General features: G+C 35.5%; 1 protein-coding gene across 3 annotated transcripts in view; it reads left to right on the top strand.

The window, feature by feature from the left end:
* Positions 1 to 27,880, top strand: part of ec (ubiquitin specific peptidase echinus) — a 160,529-nt gene that overhangs the window by 112,810 nt on the left and 19,839 nt on the right. For all 3 annotated transcript variants that reach the window (XM_089104730.1, XM_089104731.1, XM_089104732.1), the window contains 2 exons: positions 18,737 to 18,871; positions 27,005 to 27,280. In XM_089104730.1, the coding sequence (XP_088960856.1) occupies positions 18,737 to 18,871; positions 27,005 to 27,280 (411 nt within the window). The remainder of the gene's footprint in view (positions 1 to 18,736; positions 18,872 to 27,004; positions 27,281 to 27,880) is intronic.

The following is a 27,880-nucleotide window of genomic DNA, read 5'->3' on the forward strand; positions in this document are numbered from 1 at the left end:
TGAAAAAAAGGTTGATCCAAGTCATCCCTCCGGAACAGTGTTGTCAATTCATGGAAATCTAGGTGTGGGCAAAATGTATTTTCAAAATTTAGGGGGGGGGGGTATACTTTTGTTTTTGATTTTTAATAAAAACAGTAAACATTTCTGAAGTCTAGGGGGGGGGTAGAAGAATCCGAAGGGTTCAAATGCCCTCCTTGATTGACGTCACTGGTCTGAAAGTGAAACATGATCTCTATGCATATTTTATTGTTTTCAATTCAGTTTACTACCTAGAGTTATCCACGGTAGGCTACTGGATTGATCTGAGAAGTCTGGGAAGAAGCTATTTGATTTCCCTTGTACAATTTTCTCTAACCTATTTATTTTATTTTCCAAACAGATTGTATAGCCCCATAAAATGAAAATACTCGTACCTATAGAAAGTGGCGTGTTTCATATATGTATTTTCTGTATTTAAGTTTGTCATATTTCTGTATTTAAGTTTACCATATTAAGTTTACCAGAGTCACAAAAATATTTTGATACATTATGTGTACCCATCTAGTTGCAAAAAGCATATTATGCGTTTCAATCTTGTGTTGAAGTTTTGCTGAAAATATTTTGTCAGTGGGTTTTTGTTTCAAAATTGAAAAAAAAAATCTTAGATCATCATAGCATTATATCCACCGTTTCATTTTCAATTTCTAGCGTGCATTTTACCGATGAAAAGACATAATTAAAATCGGCGAGGAAAGACGGTGATGTAGATAATGTCTTTTGATTGCACTAATTCAATTTATAAATTTAATATTGAAGTATGGTAAATATTGATTTTTGTTTGACTTTTTGTCTGAAATTATTCGGAAACTTTCCCATGCCTCTTCTGAAAAGTGGCAGCTTTGGACGTTAACAGATGGTTGTAAGCCCCTACATTTCTCTCTCTTCTTCCTCCGCTTTGACCTTTTTTGTTCTTATTTGTGAACAGCTGCTTTCTTCTTATGCACCTGGCTTCAAAAAGTTGTCAAACAAGGCTGGGTTATAGGCTCAGAACTAAACAGTACTATTTATTGAATGGAAACTCTATTTACCTTGAAACCATAGCAATATTCAATTGCAATTGTAGTCTGTGTAAGTTCAAGTGGTAGTTCGCAGACTATTAGTAGGTCCTCCTCGAAGATAACTTTTAGACAGCACACTGATGCTTAAGTGATTTTAGATTGGTAGGCCTTTCTATTCTCACTTCCTGAAAAGAGTAAGCATATGAGTGGTTCGGATAAAGGCTGTTACCCCAAAATGAAATAAGGTTTGCTTTTTGAATATTGATAAGTTTTTTAAGATAATTACACTAAATATATACTAAAATGTCCTTAAAGATAATTCAAGATAATTTGTCTCGGATGGTTTCAATAAATTTGGTTTTCCGATAATAGGCGTTTTAGGAACCCGTGTATCGCGTCTAAACAATATTAATTTTAAAAAAAATAAAAAAAAAACGAAATTTTTCTGAGCGAAGTAAAGAGCGAAGTTGAAACTTAAAACGAACAAAAATCATTACTTCCCTAATATATAGGCCTATTACTATACTAATCTATTGTTACTTATCTGATATATATCGATAAATCTAGTGCAAGTAAACCAACTGGTGATATATCCCTAAGTTTGTAGGATTATAGAAAACTAGCGCTTTACTGAAAACACAAAAAAATAGGGAGTTGTGGTGTAGTGAAAGTAAACCATTTAAGAACACTTTTAACTGTATAAAAATAAAGCATTTAAGGATTGTTGCCTAATTTTTTTCGTTTAATTTGGCATCACTTCTGCAAAACGATTTCAGTCCAATTATTGACTTTCGTTTTGGATCTGAAAAGGACATTTCATGATTATTCTGTAGACAAGCTTGAAATAAACCAATCTTGATAGTAATAAGACTACAGACTCACTTTAGAATTTATATCATAACTTTGAATTCTCCGTTGTGTGAAATAGCCGGATTCCCAGAGATAATAATATGGTTTATTTGTTCTTCTTTTCGAGCAAGACTAGGTGAGACCAAGATGTTACCTGGTAAATAAATCCATTATCTTTGTATGCTGTTTAATGACTTTGCACTTCTGAAGATAATATTTATTTTTATTCCTAAGTTTTTAAGGTAATTATAATTGTGTACTGAAAGCTTCTGATATTACAGTCCGTGTAAGAATATGAAAAGTGTCATAGATTAGCTTGTTGTTGTTAGGCTACGTACTCACTTTGACTCCTAAATCAATATTCTTGTTTCTTTTTATTCTTGGCTTTTGTGTTTTCAGTAAAGCGATAGTTTTCTATAATCCTACAAACATAGGAAAATCATCACCAGCTGGTTTACCTGCTCTAATTTTATGGTATATGTTTCAGTCACACAGCCGAAATGTACGTTTAATTTGTATATTATACTTCAGTCACTGTCTTCAGAAAATTCCTCAATATCTTTATATATTTTACCAAATCTGTCAACTGGATGTTCGATTCCCGCCATCTATTTGTGAAATAGCTGTTTTGGTCACAACAAATGTCCTTAGTTAGTTCTTTTGTAACGAAAGTTGAATTTTCTTTGCTTAAATTTCCTAACTTGACTGTCGGCCGAAACGCGGAACCAGTATACACTGACTTATCAGAGCAGGCAAGAATATAAGAAGGGGGTTTATATCATCCTGATTCGAGATTGAGCTGAAATCCTCATTTAAGAGTTCATGGACGTGATAAATCAAACAACGGGACTCTTGATTCTTGACCTCTATCCGTTTCTGGACTAGCTATTTTTTGGAACTGTGGTGGTCCGTTTCGCACTATTCAACATTTTTGTGACAAAAATTGGTTGGCTTCGAGATCTACTTTCAGGTAAACAATTGCTCAACTTCCTTAATTTTGTTTGACAAGTATGGGTGCAGAGTTGAAAAAACGGAAAAAGGGACAAGGAGCTGAAATTTCACGCATAATAGTTTTCAAACACGTCAAATTGGGTGATCCATGATTTCCCTCTCTAAAAACCCTCTCCAAAATAAATATTTGTTGCCATATTTTTTTTTGTCAAAAAGCTCGGTAGACCCTAACAATTTGCTTTCGAGTGAGCTATTTCCCAAATTTCTACCACAACGCATTCGACACGATGGCCGCAGGCCGCTCGAAAACAAAACGTATAGGCTATCATTGGTAAAATGCAACTCTTGAAAGTTTTTGGCCTTAGGACCTGAAAACCCACAACTGAGGGGTTTTAGATAGGACAAACTCAGTGAAAAAACCTGTATTTAAGTGTGACCACCCCTTCTCGAGTTTTTTCCTTTCTCGAAATTATGTAAATATGATTTGTTTTTATTAAAATTGAAGGATGCAGCATACAGCAGTAATCATAACTTTATCTTAATCTGAACTGTAATATAAATTTTTCTCACTATACACATTTTTCCATCCAGTAAAGAACATTGCTCTTTACTAGGTTACAGCTACCGCTGGAACCATGATGTTATCGAAGATTCACTTTGTGAAAATGAAGAAACAGCACTTAAATTCCCACTCCTGCTTCAGAAATCGAAGTGCGAGTGGATTTTAAGGGCAGTAAGAATTCCAATTTCATATTGTTCCGCCATGACACGGATGCTACTCATACCGTCATACTAGGCTCATTTTTATGCGGGAAAATATAGACACAGCAAGATCCCCAAAATCGGCATAGTTGAAGTAAATCGATAGTATCACTCATCAAGAAATCAGCTTGATAAATGATCAAAAGATCCTCTTCTCGTATTTTAACTTATTGGCTAAATATGCAAATTATGGGTATCTTGATATTATCGCCACACTGAGGCCGTGACCGCAAGATTACGATGGTTTCTTTGAGCTAGTCCTGATCACCCAGATTTTGCTCAAGATACCGAAAGATGGACATCGAAGGAAAACGATAACTGTCACCCACGTTTATCCCCCTATTTTGGTATCTTAAGCAGTTTTTCCTTTTTGTTGCCCGGCGATATATTAGTGCTTCTTTTTTCTCACCTCTTCCTGCTTTTAGTTTGGCGTTCACTTTTATTTTTGCTCCTCTGAAATCAGTAACTGGAATTTGACGATACTGACGATACTAATGGCATGGAGATACTATGACTACAAAGAAAAAGCTCTTAAACCTTTTCTTGTGTAATAAATATATATATATATATATATATATATATATATATATATATATATATATATATATATATATATATATATATATATATATATATATATATATATATATATATATATATATATATATATATATATATATATATATATATATATATATATATATATATATATATATATATATATATATATATATATATATATATATATATATATATATATATATATATATATATATATATATATATATATATATATATATATATATATATATATATATATATATATATATATATATATATATATAAATTTCTTTTGTTTGCTTTTGGCATGATTTCTTAGGAGCAAAGTTTAAAAAGAAGAGCACAATAATTCCAGTTGTTTAACTAAGGATACAACTAATGGTGAACGAATTATTGCAGGTTTATAGAAAAGCTCCGGATTTTGGAAGTATGTAAAATGAGTCCGTCGTTTATCAATTCTGATTCTCTGAAAACAGCAGAGTCAAAAATAAGTATTATCTCAGATCGGAATCGCATTTGAATTTAAGTTGAGTCTGAGTCAAATCTAACAAAGCTCAAGCCGATGGTTATCCTTAAAACGGTGTAGAACCATTTTGAGCAAAGTTTAGACTGGAGTGCTCTACCAGCAGAAGTTTGTAATAACCTTCTCAATCATTTCCTATTATACAATTTAGCCAAAGCTGTTAAAACTTCATAATGGGAAGAAAAAAACGCACGAGGTGCTGAACAAACAGAGATGAAAAAATCTCATAATGTAGTCACTATCAAGAATATATCTTATTTCTCACTTTTCTTAGCTACCTCGTGGAAGTTCATCGATCTCTTCTCATGTCGTAGGGAGCTTATCGTGGAAGTCGATGGCCAATGTTTTCTAAAGATGCCTTGAAGAGTATAATAAGCTATAAATATTTTTAACGCTGAAAAATGATTGAGTATTCGCGCTCTAGACAGCGAGAGAGAGAGTAAAAATGTCGACATAGAGCATAAAAAATCTTTATCGGAACTACTTTCTCGTAAAGATTATCTCTTCTAGAAGCGAATTAAAAACAACACAACTTTTAAATGACATTTACTGATTACAGTACAAACATGATCAAGCTCTGGGTTTAGCTCCGGTGTTAAAGAAGTACCCGAGTCCCTCCCCCACAACCCTTTTGATTTTACTATCGAATTCTAGGATTAAATTAAATGCTGACTTTGCGGGAAGTTGTTGCTGGAGAAAACAGATCAGATAACTTTTACCAAATACGTAAGGCAAGGGCATATCTAGGATCTTGTTCAGGGTTGTGTATTCTTTTTGGGGGTCTTTTACAAGAAGAAACTTTGAAAAACGCATCAAAAACTTGTTTATATGCATTTTTGCTAGGTTTTTACAAGTCAGAAATTTTTTTTTTGGGGGGGGGGGATTCCAACTCGGCAACTCCCCCCCCCCCCACCCCCGGATACGGCCTTGACGCAAAGTACTCAAACCTGTATGAAGTAATAAGACACATACCGTGACAAAACTTCTGATAAAGGAACCAGCACGGCAAAAGCACAAAAACAAATAACAGGTCCATAAAAAAAAACGGTATTCAGACATGAAAAACCAAAATTCATGACGAAGGAAGGTATGACATTTCGAATGAGTGCCTAAATGTGGACGGCTAGATCAGGTGTTTTTGCTTCAGACTTCTAATCTCGGGGCCACGGTTTCGTGCCCGATGTTAGGTTTTTTTTCATTGTTAAAAATAAAAAAATTGAGAGTGTATTCCTTTTCGGGTAAAACCTGCATTTGTGGATAATAATCGATATTTGACTATTTTTATGTCTGCAGGTGGATAGAGATTCGAAAAAATTGTCGAGGAGGATTTTGGCTCTTTGTAGATGAGCATTTCCAAAGTAACAGTTTTGATAAGTCTATCCTCTTATGTCTCACGGCTGGGTGATTAAGTTGAAACTTTTAAAGACAGTTTTGCTGTTGAGAGGGGCGATGTAACTCTGAATTTTGTGCTGGGGGTGGAGCGAACCAATTTTCTCTGATCCTCACGAATGAGTATACGCTAAGTTTTTATTTTTCATTTTTAAGGTTTCGCTAATTGCGAAATATAGGGTAATACAACAAGAAGCAAATTCTCTTTTTTTCTTCTCATCAACCTGCACGAATACGCCATCCATTCATCTTGAGCTAAGGTATTCAAAAGCTATTGACTTTGAATAGGATTTTTGAAAGATTTATGTCTTTCCAAGAGTTGTCTTTTCACATTTACATGTCCATTCATAACGAGAAATGCTTAATAACTCATTTCAGCTGCCAATCGGTTAATATATTGCATTGTTTATAATAATTAATGGATTGGCAAGTACTGTTTAGAATCAGTGTTATATAGGAGTAAAACTAGTTCTAAACAATGACTTATCCTTTGCCTCTCTGTTTTTTAATAGCTTCTGTATAATCATAATATATGTTAAATTCTTTTCATCAACAGCGTTCACAACTCATGTAGTTTTGACCCGATAGATTGAGTTTTGACCCTCGGTATATTGGGTTGGGTTTGGATATCTCAGTCAAAGGTCTTGGCTTTCTTATGTAGATTTGAATTTGGCTTTCCACTTGCTAAAGATTCACTATTATTCAAAGATTTAAATTTAGATAGCTCATTATTCATGGGAACTAGAATAATCTTGAATTTGGCTGTCCAAAATCAGTAAAGGTTATAAACACTTTAGGCGGGCTTGAACTACGTGTACAACGGTTACACTTTGATCAGTGTTTGGCGTTGATTCAAATCAAACTCTGGATGATGAGCCAAAAGAACTCGCATGAAAAAAAGCTTGAACTTGGTGCACAATAGTTGCATTTCGTTTTGGCGCGGCGTTTGCCATTGACTTCGGAACAATTCAAATCAATTTCTGAACCAGCAGCAAAAACAAAATAAATAAAAAAAAAAAAATCTTGAAATTCGACATGGTAGTCTAACTTTGTGAGTTAGCAAGTTGGGCTTGAATATTAGATTTGAAAATTTAGCGACCAAACATTTAGGAAGAGATTAAGGCGAGAGTTCTATAGAAATTATCTAATCTGCAAATAGTACAGTGTTTAAAGTTCAAGCTTTCAAAGCTTTCAAAACACAACTAGCTTATAATCATTAGCCTTGCTGCAGTGATTGATTGGTTATGTTTGAGTTGCTAGATGTTTTCCTTCAGATTAATAGCCGCTCAAAACATACACATCTACAGCCTATTTAGATTTAGGATGCAATTCTAGGTATATATTTGCACATTAGGGGGATGGGGGTATATATTATGCGAATATATAGGTTCTAAGGAACTTAGAAGTTTATTTGAAAACTGTAAGTAAAAGAAGAAGAAGTGAGAATAAAGGCCCTCCCCCTGCAAAATATATTAGTTGGGATTTTATTAAATAAGAAATTGTTTTCTTAATATATTTCCCTATGTTAGACTTAACTCTTATTCATAAAATACTGGTTGATCGGTTGGCTAGTTCAAAGATTTGTATATATATATACCCTGTTAAATTAGCCATCTGGTGGTATCCCCAACCTATCTCATCTATTCTTCTAGTTTCAAGCTCCAATTATGCACCAAGATAAACGTCCGCTGCTATCATCATAGTGGGGCCACAAACTGATGTTTGACTAATTAAAGTTTCTTTAGTTTCTGTTTCTAGGTTTTTCTATTCTGTAGGTTTTAACATGCATAATAAGTATCCAGGCCACTTACCATTCTTTTTGGCTCATGTAGGTCGTCTGTCGATTCATCAAACAGTTCGTGGTGACGAACTGTAAGTAAGGAGCGACGTTTAGGGGGTGGGGGACCACCCCCTAAACGTCATAGAACTTTAATGAAAATCACACCATCAGATTCAGCGTATCAGAGAACCCTACTATAGGAGTTTCAAGCTCTTATCTGGAAAAATTTGGAATTTTTATTTTTTGCGAGAAGATCACGGATGGGTGTTTTTTTTTTCAGGAGTGATCGTATCGAACCAGTGATCCTAGAATATCGCGGGAGGGTTCATTCGAATGGAAATTAAAAGTTATAGGGCCATTTTTCAGTGACCAAAAAAATGGAGGGCAACTAGGCCCCCTCCCACGCTCATTTGCTTCCCAAAGTCACCCGATCAAAATTTTGAGATAGCCATTTTGTTCAGCATGGTCGAAAAACACAATAACTATGTCTTTGAGGATGACTTAATCCCCCACAGTCCCCGGGGGAAGGTCTGCAAGCTATGAACTTTGCCTAATGTTTACAAATAGTATTATGGTTATTGGGAAGTATACAGAATTATTCAGGGGGGATTTTTTCTGGTAGTTGGGGGGAGGAGGTCGGGGGTTACGTGGTAGGATATTTCCATGGAGGAAGTTTTCATGGGGGAAGGGACATTGCTATCAAGGGGGCGCCGGATTTCCCAGCATTATTTAAAAAATGATCAGAAATTAAATGATACAAAAAACAATTTTTTCAACTGAAAGTAAGGAGCAACATCAAAATTTAGAATGAACAGAAATTTTTAGCATATTACTGGGTTTGCCCCCTACTCATTACTTCACTCTTTCCTCTAAAGTTTTTTTTTTACTTTTATCATAGTTATTTATTATAATCGACGACCTTTGTGATTGGGGGGACGTTATTAAAAAATTAAAACACAATTTGAGCTGAATCGTAAAGAGAGAGGTATTGACTAGGGGGCAAACCCCCTAATATACGTAATAAAAATATACAGACACAGAAGTTCGTTACGTAAGTTAATTTGTAAGTTACATCAGAACAAAATTTCGAGAAAGCCATTTAGCCAAAAAAATTAAAATTAATATGCAAATTTTGTTTAAATTATTCATGTACAGTGAGCCAAAATCAAAGCTGCAATAATTCAAAAAAAGTTCAGAAATTAAATAAAAAAATAATTTTTTTTTAGCTGAAAGTAAGGAGCGACATTAAAACTTAAAACGAACAGAAATTATTCTGTATATGAAAGGGCTGTCCCCTCCTCAACGCCTCGCTCTTTACGCTACAATTTGACTCTGTCTCACAATTTATTTTTTAAAACAGTAAAAAACCTTAGCGTAAAAAGCGAGGCGTTGAGGAGGGGACAGCCCCTTTCATATACGGAGTAATTTCTGTTCGTTTTAAGTTTTAATGTCGCTCCGTACTTTCAGCTAAGGAAACTTGTTTTTTTTTATTTAATTGTCAGTAAGAGGTGAATCACGCATGACTATGAGTGATGAGCCAACAAATTTGGCCGTGACGTACTTCTATTGTTTATACTAAGTGAGACTAATAGATTTTAGATACAAAGACAGAAGATTAAATTTATTCTTGGAGATGATAATGTGATCTTCTTATTTGAAAACGGGATGGCTTGCTGTTGTTCTCGTCATCGGATTTCGTCAACGTAAATAGAAATATGAATTTGGGCACTGGAACGCCGGGCTTCTGGCCGGTGCAAACAGTTTCTTGGTATAGAAAGCACATTACTGTTGACCTTTATTTTCTTCGACAAGAGAGACCTTTGTTTTCTGACCCCTCCAAACCTATATTCTCTTAAATGTCTGGACACTTCATGTTCAAACTATCATAAAAAATTAGTTTTCATTATTTTTTCGTCTCTTAGATTTTTTTTATTATTATTCCCTCCTCTTCTCCAAAATTTTCCTGGGTATGTGTATGACCGTTTTCGCCTTCGGTTTCACATTTTATAAAGATCTTTATTCTCTGGTTTATGAATGCATTCTGATTTCAAATATCCTATCGATATTGTGTGAGCCAATACTAGTTTTCAATGACCGGTTTTATAGGCTGAAATATTCTTTAATCATCATAGTAAATCGTCTGAACTTGCCACCATGGTAAGTCCCAACGCGCCGGTAAAGCGATCTCTCAGCCTGGTAGTGTTTAGTCCATGATGATGGAGTGTTTGGAATCCAAATGGCCCATGTCTGATAGAATTTCAATCAACGACAGGAGAATAAGAAAAAACAAAACAAACGGGTAGCTAGAATTTTTCTTTTTGAAAACAAAAAGAAATCATTTCTGCAGTAACACTTTAAGGTAGTTTGAATTTACCGGCACGTCCGCCTGAAAAATTCTTCCGTTAGTAAACCAAAGTGAACCGGGTCACAATGGGTTTGTGTTTATTAGCTTGACAATGAGTTGCACAAAAAGAGCAAAACCTCCCTAGAAAGGGGCGAGGGTTGCAATTGCAGAGGACGGTAATAGTGCTCTTTTTTTAGAGACAGATTGTAGATCACACTGCTCTATGGTAACGTAATTCTTATGGATGATTCAATGTACTCCAAAAACGAGCTCCATTACCGTACCTTCTGCAAATAAACATGTCTTTTTCTGGGGAGCTTTAACTCTGCTTTACCACCGTTTGCAAAAGGCGGTGTGACAAACGCGTAATGACGCGGCTTGCTCTGGGTGGAAACTTGTAATAATAATGAAATCAGAAAGCGTAGAAAAACGGCCTCACGGACTGGAGAAACGGACTCAGGGCATCGAACAACGAGTAAACAAAAGCAAATGCTGGTTTCAGCTCAGTGTGGGTTGTGTTTGGATGTCTAAAAAGTGTTTTTTCTTTGTGAAAAAAAAGTTGGCCCATAGTTTGTTATGTCTTTGGGTCCCGAATCAAAGGAAAATGTTGGCTTGCCATTTGAGTTCTTTAAGTTTAGTAGGCAAGTTTTTTAACTTTGAAATTATGGATTTTCATTCAAAGTACTTCAAGATTGCATTTCTTTTTGTATTTTAACTAGTAGTAAAATATCGAATTATATTCTTGAATCTGGACACATGACTTTTATTAACTTCAAAGTTACTAGATAAAAACAATTTATCTTATTATTATAAAATATATTTTAAAAAAGAATTCCGTCACATGCCCTTCTTATGTGAATTTCTTTTGACTGATAAGCACAAACTTAATGAGCCCTAGTTTAAATAAGCCCCAGTGAGGAAATATTTTTCACCATATAGAAAAAAAAAATAAGTCTATTGAAATTTTGGAACTTGAATCCATTACAGACATACCCTCAACTAAACTTAGAGCTCCCAAACTTCACATTTCTATTATTTTAGATCAATTGATTAGAAATAAAAAAAAGTTTTTCTAGTGGAAGCAAAAAGGGAAGTTGAAACTTAAAAACGAACGAAAATTATTGCTTTGCTGTTGATGCAACACATATCTACAAAACAAGATCAAATCAACTGACTCGCGATATTTCCCTATATCTGCTGAATTCCTTCAAACTAGCGCTTTACTTGAAAGATTTATTTGGTTTATGTCAATAATTCGCCATATTCCCTAAAAAATTAAATTTTGGTCCGAATCTGGCTAAAATCCTAGGAACCACCTTGTTTAAAGTCTGCAGTCTGGCAAAGCAGTCTTAAACAGACTTTTTCTTTTCTTTTTTCGAAGCTAGTAAATCCCATGAGATCTTTGAAACCTAACACTTTTGGAAAGGACAATGTTAAAAAACTTGAAAACCTTTTGCCAAGAGCTAGTTTGGGCTATATATTTGTTCTTGAAATTTTCTTGGACCTAGGACATCTGGAACGCAACTTGTCAAGAAGCAGCTCAACCTTGCTATTACCACCGGGGCATTATGTTTGATGACACTACTATTATTTGGTCGATAATGGTAACACGTCTTAAGCACTCAAATCACAAGAGCTTTGCTATTAACGGTCACATTAGTAAACCTACTGTTGGATCGTAAAATTTAGATTTTCATTAACAATCCAATGGCAAAGTAGATTTTTAGTTGACTTAATTTTCGACTGCGTTTAAATTTTTTGGCACCTTGTAAAACTCTAAGATTGGACTCTCAGAACGAATTCACAAAAAAAAAACAAAAAAAAAAAAAAAAAAAAAAACAGCAGACTTCTTCTCTGCAGTTTGACAGTTGAATATACCCATTTAGACAGCCAATGTAATTGAATCATGTTTTTTTGTGGAAAACGTTTTGAAGCAAAATTATCTGCTTGTCGCTGATTAGAGTGCTATAAAGTGGGTGGAGGGGTTGTTTACAGCAAAATAAGCCACACTCTCCAGACTTTAATTTTAGCCCCTCTCTTCCTGGATTCGTGCAGAAAGTTATGCTTTTGACTTGACCTACCGTAAATTAAAAGAATCAATATAACTAAACTGACCGCAAAGAATCTCTTACGATAAAAGTGATCAGTGTTTAAAACTTCTGAACCGTATCTAAAAAACGTCCCTAAACGTGAGAACTTCCGATTCGTGAAAAAAAGCAGCTGTAATGCGGATAGTAAAGTCTACTTCCTTATGCTTGAAACGCCAGGAAATGCAAATAAAACAAGGAAGAATTGTACCTTTAACTTGACTTAGATTATTCGAGGAAATGGAATGTTTTGCTAAATTAGTAGCACTAGTGCACAAGGACAGCGACTGTTAAATTCTTTATTGGCTAATTGTGAATCATTTCTACTTTGTTTGGATCCTCGTCTGTAGGGTCATCCATGTGAGCCTATGTTCAGAGAAGCTCATGATCCGTCTGAGCTCATCTTACGAATTAAGAAGCTGATGAGCTGTAAACGTAAAATATACTATTCATGCAGCAAACAAGTTCAATAACAGTACGCTATTATTGATATCAGGTACTTAGACAGGATCCAAAAGCAAAAGATAAACGAATTCAAGATTAAGAAAGCATCAAGATGGAGTTAGTAGCAGAAATATGAACATGTTAGTAGCACTTCTAATGAAGTTAGCTATTTACAATTCTAAGATTTTAGTGGCATCCAGGACTTCATTTACTATTAGATTTACACAGTGCCTAAACTGTTCACAAAACCCTAAACAGTTTTACATAGATATTTTCCCCACTTTTTTCTTTCTTTCCCACAAATTCTCACTTATTAAATTGCGGATGCTTTTCCACAATTTGATTCGTATATGTATTAAAATAAATCCCTGTTAAGAATTTTCTCCATTATTTCTTTTATAGAATGGGGGAAATGGGCCGATGAATGGATCAGATGATAATTAAAAGTTACTGCCAAAAAGTTTTGGTTATTTCAGTCCAATATGGACTTGATGTATTATTATGTGCAGCTTTTAGTCTCACCATTAAAAAGCCTATTTCAAAACTCCGCCTGTTTAATAGCTTTTTTATTTCTATTTGAATTTTGATTTAATGAATGAGCCTTGAGTGGTATAAGATGAAGAATGATAAAATTACTATATCCGAAAGAACTTATATCTATGTTTGCAGCCACCCTGTCACTTTCACAGGCTCTTTGACATATCAACCCGCCCCAAAATAATATTTCACTAGATTAGATAAATGGATTTTTAAATTAAATGTTTGAAGGAGGTATTTTTTCTGACTGTAATTAATAAGCGAAACACGTGAAATCCTGCCTCTAAAAAAAGGTGGTTTGTTTAGCGTATCACACAATGTCTTATTCCTTAAACCTATAGTACATTCTTCTTTCTTTCAATATGAATTTTTAGAACAGTGTGAATGGTAGTAGTAAATCAAGAGAAGCTACAAAACAAAGAAAATGACCTGTATTAATGGTGTATACTAGATGAAAAAAAAAGTAACTAGCGCTACTGAAATCTATACGGGGTAAAATTTTGAAGCGAATCGAATGGCATGGAATCAGGGCCGTATCCAGATTTTTTTCGAGGAGAGGGGGGTACAAAAGACATTTTTGGGAGGGGGGTAAAAAATCTTTTAAACACATCAAAAATGTGTTTGTATTCATTTTTGTTTTACGTTTTTTACGAGTCGGACAAACATTTCGGGGGGGGGGGGTTCAAACCCCCTACCCCTCTGGATACAACCTTGCGTGGGATCTATGATTGTGTGTTATCTTTACTATTAAAACAGCTATATGCACTATCAAATATTCTTCTGTGACTTTTACCTTTCAAATTTCTGCTGACACTACTCGGCGGAACAGGTTAGTTACAGTCAAATATTCCAGGTCGTTTTTCTCCAACTACACAATCGAACCTTTTTCCTCAGATTATCACCCCTCTTATTGATTTAAATTTAAATATGGATTCGGCCACGTTCCACGTTCATAGATCCCATTCAGATTCAGGATCAGCTCGATCGATGTACTCGAGAATCACACTCAAACTCAAAATTTTTTCGTAGATCGTCGACCCTCTTGTTAATTTTTGGACTATTCGCCTTTAAACTATAAAACGAAGCTATTACATAGCGGGTCTCTTGTCAACATAAATCCATAAACATAGTTTCAAACTTCAGAGTGAAAGGTGAATGGGTCTAGGAACGAGCACCATCCTCTAAACGTTCCATAGGGAAGGGGGCCTATGTCCTACCTTAAAGAAAGGTAGAAGCAACACAATAGCAGACTGGAATAGGGTTTCCATCGCTTAACTGGATTGCCCTTTCTTAAAATTATAATTTCGGTATTAAAGACTTTCAAAGTCATGCTAGGTTCAGCACCATGTCATATGAGCATCATAATCTGGTTTGAACATATTGATGCTGTTGTTTAAGACATATGAGCGCTGTAGATTTGGCTAGTAGTAAGGCCAAACCAATCTCACGCTCCTTTGCCCTCAGTTGAGAGAAGATTGTCAGAGAAGAAGTGGTTTTCCTTGAAGCATAGATAAAAATGTGTTACAGTAGTAATGATGTGACTACATCTCTCCGTGATTTTTAACTAGAAAGTCAATAGCACGCATTTTTAATTCGATAGATTTATCTGAAGTTCTTCTATATTGAGCGTAGTTATAGTATTGTAGTTCCGCTACTTTATCCGATTCTAATGCAACTTTTTCAATTTTGGGAAATTTTAAGATCGATTGTCTATATTTCATTCCAAGGCTTAAGTTAGGGAATACTTTGGTATAAAAGATTCAATTGTGATAATGAGTAAGAAAAGACAAAAACTGAATTCAGTTAAGTCGTTGATTACCCATAACTTATACTCTGGGATCTTTGAAAGCTTTGGGTTTATAATCGCTTTTTTATACGATAACTTATGCCTTAAGTCTTGTCTAGATGCCGTCAGCTTTATAATAAGAACTTTCCACTTTTGATGCTACGTATTTAATTTCTTGCATTACAGAATGGCATTATTATTCTTATAATAAGCTTGTAGGATTCTTCCCCATCGTCAATATGCAAACATATGTATGTTAAACTTTGACGTGAAATGTGAAACGAAACACCTTGTATTTTAGGAAATGTACACGACGCTCGGGGAGCCAAGAAGATTCTTTATGTGATTAATTAAAAAAAACTTTTTCCACAAGATAAGTTTTTGAAAGAAAAGTAAAGAACTCCATTAAACAAAAAATGAACAAAAGTAAAATCAAATAATCTACCAATCATGAAATTACCACAAATCAGCATCAATAAATAAATGAAACCCAAAACGAACAGAAATTACAATAAATAACCGAGTCAAACTCAAAACGAGCAGAAATTAACATAAGTTGGGCGCAAAACCCCTATGCCTTTTCAAGGCCAGAACAAAATTTGTACTTTACTGAAAAAAATATTAATGTTTTTACTTTTATAACTTTAATAAATCAAATAATATTAACATTTTGATTACTAAATATCAGTATATGTATATTAAACTGACAATGCACATTCATTTGTATTTTTTCAGTAAAGTGCAATTTTTTTTCTGGCCTGGGGAAAGCATAGGGGTTTTGCGCCCAACGTATGTTAATTTCTGCTCTTTTTTAGTTTGTCTAGGTTATTTATTGTAATTTCTGTTCGTGTTGGGTTTCATTCATTTACCGATGCTGATTTGTGGTAGTTTCACGCTTGGTAGATTATTTGATTTTATTTTCGCTCATTTTTGGTTTAATGGAGTTCTTTACTTTTCTTTGGAAATTTTAGTTTGTGGAAAAAATTTTTTTTAATTAATTTCTGTTCGTTTTATATTGACATAGTCTTTTCAGGGGAAAAAAAATTATACTTTAAATTTTTTCTTTTTTTAAGACTTTATAGTTTGGCCTGCTATTTGTATACTAGAGAAAAATTTTCAGCAATCTTTAACAACATACACCCTTTTAAAAATCTGGACACAAAAAGTAGTGTTTAATTTACCTTCATACCTCCTCTAGTTGACCTGAAATGGAAAACTTGATACCATTCGCAAAAGAAACTGTTTACTTTCTTTGACAGCTTGGATACACTTACGCTATTTTGATTTGGTTAAATTTTAAGAGCAGAAGTAGCCCCGAAAAATTGAACATAATACCCTCAGCCGTTCTTGGGATACTGCTGAGATGCCTTATTGGGAATTAGCATTATCACATTGCATTTTGATTTAATTTTAAGGCAACATTTAGTTTTAAACATAATGGGCGAACGGAAGGTTAAGCGTGGGAGGATGGGAGTGGAAGGGGGATTAGTTTCCCTCCAATCATTTTCGAATATTAAAATGGGTATAAGCCCTTTATGTGTTAAATAGAATGAACCCCTTTCGAAGTGTCTATGACAACTCCTACCATGCGAAGTGCCCTGGTCTAACCAACAACAACAACAAAAATATCACTAATCACTTTCGACTATTAAAAAGGGTACTAACCCTTTGAATTTCAATCAAATGAGCCCTTTTTCAAGTTTCTACGACAAATATTTCAATAAAAACCTTATATGCCCCCAGGGCATAACTTATAACCCTTGCCCTGAAGGTTGTGGGGGTGGGTCCTCCTCAAAACACATTTTCTATCTGGAAATCAACTACGCTGAACAAAATGGCTATCTAAAAATTTTGCTTGGATATGTTTGGGAGAATGATGGGCTTGGGGGGGGGTGGCTAGTTGCCCTCCAATATCTTTTGACTATCAAAAAGGGCACTAGCCCTTTGAATCTCCCATTGAATGAGCTTTTTTTGAAGTTTCTACGACAACGCCTTCGATAAAAACCTGATATGCCCCGATTCCCAGGGCATAACTTAAAACCCTTGCCCTGAGGGCTTTGGGGGAGTGTCCTCCTTAAAAACATATTTTCTGTCTGGAAATCAACTACGCTGTACAAAATGGCTATCTCAAAATTTTGATTGGATGTGTTTGGGGGAATGATGGGCTTGGGGGGGGGGGGGGCTAGTTGCCCACCAAACACTTTCGACGATGAAAACGGGTACTAGCCCATTGAATTTACAGTCGAATGAGCCTGTTTTGAAGTTTCTACGACAACGCTTTCCATAAAAACCTTATATGCCCCCAGGGCATAACTTAAAACCCTTGCCCTGAGGTTTTTGGGGGAGTTCCCTCCTCAAAACATATTTTCTATCTGGAAATCAACTACGCTGAACAATATGGTTATCTCAAAATTTTAATTGGATGTTTTTTGGGGAATCATGGGCGTGGGGGGGGCTGGTTGCCCATCAATCACTTTCGAGCATTTCAAAAGGCAATAGCCTATTGAATTTCCGATCGAATGAGCCTGTTTGGAAGCTTCTACGACAACGCCTTCTATGAAAACCTTATAGGCCCCCAGGGCATAACTTAAAACCCTTGCCCTGAGGATTATGGGGGAGTGTCCTCCTCAAAACATATTTTCTATTTAGAAATCAACTACACTGAACAAAATGGCTATCTCAAAATTTTTATTGGATGTGTTTGGGGGAATGATGGGCGTTGGGGGGGGGCTGGTTGCCGTCCAATCACTTTCGAATATTAAAAAGGGCACTAGAACTCTCGATTTCCAATCGAATGAGCCCCTTTTGAAGTTTCTACGACGACCCCTTCCATATGAACAACGTAACTTCATTTTTTTTACATTGTCATCGCTAAAGTTACTATATTAGCATATATTTATATTTGTTGAACGACAGTCAGAATGGTAGCGTGCCCTTAAACATCAGGACTAAGAAAGGCAATGTTAGTGGTGGAAGCTGATCATGCTATTGGCTCATCTTGCATTCGTGTATACTGTGACGATCTGAATTTCCTGGCTGTGAAAATAGTGCCGTTCTTTTAATCATCTTTGTGCTAAGATTTTATAATCTTAGTATGGATTTAATCTCGTATAGACTGAAATAGTATCCAGCTAGCGTCGAAATATGTGTGTATGTTCATGTTTTCTGGTATGTTCTGTGAGTAGTTGATTTGCAGTTATTATTTTATTGCCAGTTAGTATTTTAGGTTCAGTTGTAGGGTTATGCAGTATTTCTCAACAGTAATCTTAGAACAAAGATGAGTTAAAATAACGGAAATCTTTGCAAAACCGATATGAGATCTTAGATGTAAGATCTTAGTGCAAAAGAACAGCCCTAATGTAATATAACAGCAAAAATTAATCTAAAGTAACTTCTGTACTGGAACCAGGGTCGTATCCTAGATTTTTTTTTCGGGGGAGGGGGAGGGTTACAAAAAAAATTTCTGGAGGGGGGGAAGTAAAAAGAAATTTTAAAAAATGCATCAAAAGTTTGTTTGTATTAATTTTTTACGTTTTTACGAGTAACCCTAACCCCCCCCTCCCTGGATACGGCCTTGTTGGGAACCGATTACTAGCATGTTAAGAAAGTTTTTTTTTTCTCCCAAATTTAAGATAACCCTACAGGAATTTTTATTTTATTTATAAAGAAGTAATTTTCTCTTATAGGACCTGTTCTCTCAATTGCAGTCAAGCCAAGAGTCGGCCCTTCCCCCGGACACTTTGAGACGTGCCTTAGCAGAAACCTTTTTAAATCAGCAACGATTTCAGCTTGGATTTATGGACGATGCTGCAGAATGTTTTGTATGTATTGCACTATCTTTCCATTATGAACTACCTGTTAAGAGGCTATATCCAAGGCCGTACCCAGTATTTTTTGGGGGGGGGGGCTTACAAAAAAAAACTCAAAAAACACATACAAAATTTGTTTATCTTTTTGTTACGTTTTCACGCAGACATTTTTTTTTTGGGGGGGGGGGGGCTCAACCCCCCCCCCCCCTAACCGTCCTCCTGGGTACGACCTTGTCTACATCTAATTATTTGACATAATCGTGATAATTAGAAAAAACGTCTTCTAAGATTTCTTGCATGTTCGATCTAATACATATTTTTGCAGTTTTTTTTAATTTATGAAATTCAAAATGCCGCTCCTCCTCTCAAAGTTGATTCCTGTGTACGTGTCTGATATTAGTAACATAGCTAGGACGATACATAATTCGTGACTTTAGCTATAGATGCGTGAAAGCACTCGAGAAGTCAAACTTTTGTGATTGAATTGAAAGTTGAAAAAGAGCTAAATGTTGTTTTCCTTCTTCAAAAAGCCTAAATTTGACAGTTTAATCTTACACAGTTTTTATTTTCAGAATCACTATGGTTCTCGGAATATCCCCCAAATTTTCAAAACCGCTTCTAAATGAACTACTAATCAAAATATTCCTAAGCATGATAGGCCTTATACATCCAGCCAAGGTGTATTTTTGCAAGTACTTAATTTTAAACAGTTTGTTCAATTTTGACGAGTAACGACAAATAGAGACTTGTCCGCCTGTGAGTCCAACCAAATTCAGTCCCCAATTTTGCATACAATGTCCAATGGACATTTTCCGTCATGAATCGACCCAAAAATCTCCATCATCCCTTATTTCTATCCGTAGGAAAATTACTCTTTTTTTTATTTTAGTTTTCAGTTCAGAATCGCAAAAATTATCGCGTAAACTGCAAAAATATATATGGTGTCTAAGCAACAATTTAATTTTTTAATTCAAACCAGGAAAATACCTGAAAATTTTTAAATTAGTTTCGTTTTTTGTCAGGTTCTAACTACTCGATACATAATATTATGCGTAAGACTTTAAACGTTGAAAATTAGTATGTTTATCTGGTATTTTATGATTTTTTTCAGCCTTTACGTTGCTAATGCATCGGATCCTATAAAAAGAGAATTAACCGAACTTATATTTCATAAGGACCAATTACAATGCAAAGGAGATTTGTGTCTGAGCACTAAGGTGAATTATTTTATTTGTAAGCCAAATGATATTGACTGGGATTGCACTGGGTATTACATTACTAAACATTATCCCAAAGAAGTCAAAGAAGTCAGCAATTGTAAAAAAGAGATCAAGTGTGACAATTATCCCCGAGGTTGCCGCCTTATTTACACCTGTTATTCTGATACAATTCACATCGTTGGCTGGGTATTGGCAGCAGTAATTTTAGTGCCAGTTTTAATATTATTATTTATCTTTATTTGGTGTTTGTGTCCAATACTATGCTGCAGTGCTTGCTGTGCAAGCACTGGAGAATTTTGCGTGTAAGGCGGCTGGTATACTAGATGAAAAATTTCTGAGAGTGATCATTCTTAACAGGCAAACCTTATACAAGAAAAACTGAATGCTTCTGTTAGAACAATAACTCAAGATTGGTGTGATAAGCCTTTGGATTGTCTTGATAATTCTTCTAAGGTCTAATTAAAGGGGATTCACACATGCCAGTCCTCAAACTCAACAAACAAAACAGCTTCCATGACAAGCGGGTTGGGCTCACCAACCCGTGGATGAGATGAAGAGATTAAAAAGCCCTGTCTAAGGGAGAATACAAGTGTGACTTTGAGGGCAATAGGGGTGGGCTCTAGAGCTATGATACAAATGAAACTAATGATGGTCTAATGATCGTCTTTTAATATAAATCAGAAATAACAATATAATGTCGTGTTTTTCTGTTCACGTCATAGCTCTAATAAAACTGTGACGACATTCATTATTTATCTAGTAGGGTTTCAGACAAGGTGGTTCTAATGATGTACTTTTATTTTGATCTGACTCTATTTTTAGGAGTTCTGGGTTTTTAAATTTCTTAGCATTGGACTGATCGTCTCTTACTAGGTTGCTAGCTACTGCTGCAACCCTGATTCACATACATAGTTATAAGAGGCAGCGTGGCCTAGGGGTCCAAGGTGCTGGTGTTAGCCACAAGTCTCTTCAGAGGCGTGGGTCCTAATCTTACCGCTGTTATACGATTATGTACTATGTACAAAAATCAGATATCTTTGAAAAAACTGCAGTATGAAAAGACATCAAAAATGCAGTTTTTAGTGGAAAAATTTATTCTCTTTTAGAAATAATTTATTTTAGTTACAAAAGATTTTTAACCCAATTAATTTCCTTTAAAATGAGCCATTGGACAACTCTCTACGATGGTCCAGTGCCAAGCTACGTGTGGAAAAAAAAACAAAAAAAAAAAAAAAAAAAAAAATGCCGTTTAGGCAGAATGTTGTAGTAACCGCCACTTTTCTTGATTTTCAAGCCAATATATTTCCCTTGCTGTTCAAGCCAAGGGACAGAAAGTTTCCTATACAGGGGTTTCGGACAAGGCGGTTCTAATGGTGTACTTTTTGTTTTTATCTGACTTTTTCTAGGAGTTATGGGTTTTTATATTTCTCAACATTGGACGTGATCGTCTGTTACTAGGTTGCTAGCTACCGCTGCAACCCGGATGACTATCTACCTTAGTTCTGCCCTAGGATGGATAGATGGATGATAAGTATCTATCAACAAGTGAAAATGACATCATTTTTATGCACTCCTAAAAAAGGCTTATGCCAGCATTGCCTCTCACTCAGACTATCTGTCTTGGCTTTTTCTCCAATTAGCCTGGCTTGATGGCAACTTGATTTTAACAAAGTAACAAAGAAGTCAAAATAGAAATATTTTTGCACCTGGATCCATCCTAGATCTATTCAAACCGGAAAATAGTGATTTTCTATAAAAAAATTCTATTGGTCGTTTCACAACTATGACGCTTTTAACCCAGTATCACATTTTCGTCGCTGTTGTCACGTAAAATCGTGAAAATAAATGAACCAAAGCAATTAGTTGTTCATTTTTCGTAAACTCGACTAAAGAAATATATACAATCATTTTATTTTAATTCTGTATATAACTGGTTGAAAAATTTTGTTATTTAAGCTGACTCTTTTAACATATTTTAAGGTCTTTCCTATTATTGGTTAAAAAAGGTTTCTAGAGATGTATATTACAAACTAAAAAAGCGGTTTTAAAAACTGAAACGAGCAGAAATAAACTAACACAATAAGTCAAACTGAAACAAAGCTAAGTCCTATGAATGAATAACTGAAACAAAAATAAAAAGGAATAAAACGAACAGAAATTAAAGGGATAGTCAAGTCAAGCTTAAACCGAACAGAAATAACCACCAACAAGAGTGGTGCTGCCATCCCTGAAATCGCTTACAGACTAGAGTGTCAGTCGTGCTCTACAGAAGATGATACTTGTTTTGAACAATGTGTTTTGACATAAATAAAATGTAAATAATGGAATAAGCTCTGCAAGCTTACCACACTTGGTATTAATAATAATAATAATAATAAAAAAATCATGTTTACAAAAAAAAAACTTTCCTAAAATGAATAATTTTGTGACTTTGAATTTAATTTTAATAATTTAAAGGGCGCCTTTTTTGTCACTTTTTGTTTGGATTCCAGTTCATTCAGTAGCATAAGAAATTGATACCTTAATAAATCTTAGGTCCAGTTGGCATTTTCTACTCATTTAAAGGAATTGACGGATGGATATAGAAGGAAGAACATACTTAGGAAAATTCATTATACATTTTACTAATTTCCCGGCTCAAACAACATCCAGAAATCTAGAGCTCGAAAATTCTTTTTTAGTGAAATTATTTCGATCTGGAGATCTAGAAGGATCTATTTGATTTAGAGAGCGAAAATCGTTTTATGATTTTGGTTTAAATAGGGTGTCATTTGTCTACATTTCTGCTAAACTATTGTTGTGGAAATTGGGGTTGATGTCGGAGGGGCCATTAATTGTATTTACTCTTTAAATTGTGCTGATTTGAAATACTTGCCTAATTCTGTTTCAAACAAGATGCACCGTTCCTACATTTCTGATAAAAAGTTGGCTGTGAGACAAAGAGGTGGGATTTGAAGAGGTCCCAGGAATAAAAATTAAAAAGCATTGTATCTGGTGTTAACAAGTTGCGACCTTATTACCTTTTTACTAAAAACTTGACAGCGTGTGAAGACTAAGCGCAGTCTGGAGTTTGCTCGTTTTTACATCAGTTCAGGACTTCGCTAAGTTTTTCACAGAGTCAGTAGTAAGCTATGTCAGGCAGAAAAGTTTTGCCTTGGCGCTGCATAGGTCACATTCCCTCTAGAAACATATTTTTGGACATTATTCTGAGCTAAAATGGATAACTCAAAATTTTTATATGAGACAATGGGAGGGGGCTATGGGGACGCCTTGGTCAAAATGCACCAATAACACAGAAGAGAAGCTCTTTGCCCTCCAATAACTTGTGGTTCTTGAGAGGACATGCTGGAACACCCAGTTTCTGATTGAAAAAGTTTCTATAATCATCCCTTCGATACGAAGTGACAAGATGCATAGTGGAGGCATCGCTCTTTACTTAGCTGACTCCAATTATAAGGGTTTTACTTCACTGATGACATAAAACAGGTCTTAATCATATTAGAGTATTAATGCCTTAGTTATCATGATTATCGCCTCTTTATTTTTTTTACTCAAGCCTGGGTAGTTAAGAATTTGATGAGAATATCATCGAGGTTCTACTAAGGGTGCTATTGATGTAAGGACATAATACCCTATTTGCTCGATCTTCACCATTATAAATAGTTTTGTCTTCAGCAACTTCAGGCCTTTCGTTAGATAAATAAGGCATCAGAAGTTCAAAAGAAGGCTTTTGGTCTTTCTGCTACCATCATTAAGGCCGATGTTGGCACTAAGATAGTTTTGGATTGTAATTTTCAATTCTACTATTAGATTGCGCCAGAGGGCTTGTGATTAATTTTTTTGTTTGGTTGTATAACGAATCATTTCACCTTTGTTATTCAACCGGTTCTCGGGTTGGACGTAAAGAAATCGGGTCATTAAATTCGCTGTAATTTTCATACCAAGACTGGACAATTTTAGACTATTGAGAAGCACAACGGGTTTTCTGGATTAAAACTTTCAACATTTCCCTCCAATGAGACAAAGAACGTAGTTACTTGGGTTTGAAAGAAAGGAGAGATTTACGACAGTAACGTCTCCAATAGTCGAAAGACAGCGTAAAGTGTAATTGTCAAGGAAATATAAGAAGTTGATCCTTGACATTTAAACTATGATAACGACCCAGGTATGTACACAGGATTTTGTCGAGGGGGGGAATACTAAAAACATTTATTTCATAATGTGAATATGAACTAACCAGAAATGCGGGAAAATATAGAGTTTAGGAGAAATTCAGAGTTTCAGGATGGTCTAGGGCTCAGAGCCCTCCCCCCCTCGTGAACGTCCCTGAATCTTGTTACTGCTAATTTCTGTTATCTTCCAACCTCTAGTCATCCTACCCAGTGTCTGACCACGAGTCAGGGTATTTTGTAGAATACACTGCTGAGATTGGATGATCTGAAGCCAGCAATGGCTATCCCGTGAGGGGTCATTCTCCCTGGACATATGAAGCGCCGACCTTGGTACAGGAAAAGATTTCTTGAGGAACAACCCCAGGTGGGTGACAGAACTTCTCTAGCTAGTACCAGTTCCGAGCATCAAGTGTTGCTACTTTACTAGCCACTGTCGACTCACGGCTGGTGAGAGGTGGATGACTCTCCTCTATTTTGAGGGACTAGTGGTGCCTCCCAAGCCAATCTGGAGGTAGCAGGTCGCATTTTCGGGATGGAGGAAAATAGCGATGAACCCCTAGGTACTAGCGAGGAAGGTTCTTCTACATAGAGAATAAGAGATAGTCAAGCACTGTCTCAATATGCCACGCACGAGGGGCTTTTGGTGCTATATTTTCTGTGGGATTTGGAGGCAATGTCCTTTGTAGTTGGATTCTTGACTCTGGTTTGTGAGTCCGTTCATGATAAGAATAATAACTATTGTTACTGGGCTATAATCATATAAAAATCAAATATTGCAGCTTCATCCCATACTACAATACTCCGAACACCCTCCTCCATCCCATTCTGTTTCAGGGACCCACTCTAATGCGTCTTATGAAGTCTCCACTTCCTTTAAATCCCTCTTTTCTATCCCATTCAGGGACGTCCTGCTTTTTATTTGGCCCTATCTGGGATGACAAAAAGCACGAATTTTGGCACCTGAAAATCATTCATTCATAAAACGTGACCTAACCCTCTTAAACTTATTCTCATTAGAAACCATCGTAGCCCTATAAAGTCGGACTGAATCATATTTTTCGAGCTGATTGTTTGATGTACAGTCATTCAAAGGAGTACGTAAAACTGACCTTAGACAATCCTCTGTAAAATTCTAGTGTATAATACTCGTAGTATAGCTGCAAAATAGTATACTGTCCTATAGGAAGCGCCCCCGTTTCAGAGCTGTATCTGACAACTCTTATACCTATGATTTCTACTATGCTACTTCGAAGATTTATCTTTCAATTTGTCAAAAAAAAACTCTACATGTTACATCTTCATTGCATCCAACTCCCTTACTAATAATACTAACTAAGTAAGTGAAGACAAAAAAAAAAACTCAAAAAACAAAATTTGTTTATATCCATTTTTATTACATTTTTACGAGTCAAAAAAAACATTTCGGTGGGGGGGGGGGTTCAAATCCCCCTAACACCCCCCTCCTTTGGCTGCGGCCTTGCTTCAGAGACATTTCTTAATTTCTAATTCAAAAGTGGGCTTCTTGAAATGGAGCCTGTTCTTTTCTTAAAACGTTATCTGTAGGATCTCTTGATCTCACAAGTATCATCATGCTAAACAATTTGCCAACCACCTACAGCCTCATTATTTTTAAAGCCTTTTTATGCCCAATCTAATTCATTCTTTGGGAATCAATCTTCTTTCACCTCAAAATTATAAAAAATTGTCTTATTATTCCCTTTTTTATTTTCTACATCCTTATCAGGGTTTAGAATACCCTCTAGGGGTATGGGGAAGAGGGCAGCCCCCCTTAAACACAGAACAATCTCTATTCAGACAAACACTAGTTAAACTTTACCGTATAAACGGGGGCTGCAACTTCCCTCATTGACGGTTTAATTTCTGTTCATTTTAAATTTCAATGTCACTCTTTACTTTCATTGTTAAAAAAGCTTGTTTTCTTAGTTAATCTTTGACAGTGACTACTAATCCGAACTGACTAATTCTTTTCAATTTTTTAACGTGGAAAAACAATATAGTTACTACTAGAAGCAGAGTCTGTATGTCGACAGACATATACAAACGTAGTGTATATTCTTACGAAGACCTGAGAAACAATAGTTTAGATGCTTCTCCCAGCCCAAAATTCGAAATTTTCTTACACCACCATCACCCCCCCCCCCTCTAATATACTCACAAAAAAAAACTGTTCATGCAGATTTCAGCTCGATTCCCCAGCAGTGAGACAAAACAGGGTATATATGCTAAACTGTATATTAACCCCAAACAAAAAATTTCTTTAATGAAGTCAAATGACGTATATAACCTTTATTATGAGAAAAACTCGCTTGCCTTCTGGCTAAAAAAAACGTATGCTCACATGTGAGACTCGGTGACCTGCTGAGTGATTGTAAAAGTACTTCAGAGAAATACTTTCTTCGGTTACCCATTGTAAGACGTCATGTGATTGCTTTCAGTTTAGTGTTTGGTTGGGTGTTATGGGCATTTACCAATTTTCGGAGGAAAAGATGTTCCATTAGACTACTCTTTTTTTTTAATTTACGAGATGCTACAGATAAATTGAACTTTACCCTATTTACAATTGTATATCTACAATAACATCCCCACTATGACAATTTTTAAGAAACTTGAAATTGTGTAACAACGATTGACTTGTAGCATGACAACCTAGTAGACAACTTTTCCAATCCCTTCACATGCCAGTAACACAGCTTTTACTTTATCAGGAATAACATTTTTGAATTCAATTTCAGGAAAATATTTTGCTCCGCCTCCACTACCATCTTTGTGGAACTGAAGGGGATGATGTCTGCGCTGCCCACCACTGTTTAAGCCACCAGCGTTTTGCCATGTCTGTTGTTGAGCAAAGCGTATGTGGAGTATGCGGTGCAACTTCAGAGCCACTTCCTTTTACACAGATGGTGCATTATGTCTCCGCATCGGCGCTTGTTAATCAGTTCAAGCAAACAGAGGAGTTTGGACAGCTTCTACGGCGTGCTGGAGGAATGGGAGATATTAGAGACTGTCCGGTACGTTTCTTTTGTTGTATTCACCAAAGATGATAAAACCTAACAGAGACGTAACATCCCCTATCTTAAAACTTTCACACGGGAACCTCTAGGAGGATTTTATTAACGTGTCCCCATTTATTGTACAATTCGTCTCTTTTTAGTGTTTTTTTTAATGTGTCTCCCTCCCATCTCGAAACGAATTCTGGTTACGCACTAATCCTGTTTGTATCGCTACACAAAAGAAAACGCCACCAATTTGGCCTAAAATGCAAGATAAGAATTCATGAAAAATGGAATTTCAGAGTAAGAATTCCATGTTGAAAACAGAAAAAAATCAGAATGCAAGAAAGTTAATGAGGATGGTAGGTTTGCTATCTTGATAATCTAAAAAAAATCATAACTAATTACAACCAATTGCCCACGGAAATGAAGATTAAAAAAGCCTACTAACTTAACAAAATATAATTTATTTAGAATTATTCCAGTTTGCTTAACCATGTTTGGATATTTAAAATAGCTGATTTCTATTTACGGCCCCGTCATAAATTTTTATGTTCCACATACTTTTTTTTATGTGAGAAAAGAATGAATTCGACCGAGGCCGTATCCAGGGTAGGG

The sequence above is a fragment of the Artemia sp. Qi Xiang Cuo genome, chromosome 19 (assembly GCF_049724085.1).
Source record: "Artemia sp. Qi Xiang Cuo chromosome 19, ASM4972408v1, whole genome shotgun sequence".
NCBI lineage: Eukaryota > Metazoa > Arthropoda > Branchiopoda > Anostraca > Artemiidae > Artemia > Artemia sp. Qi Xiang Cuo.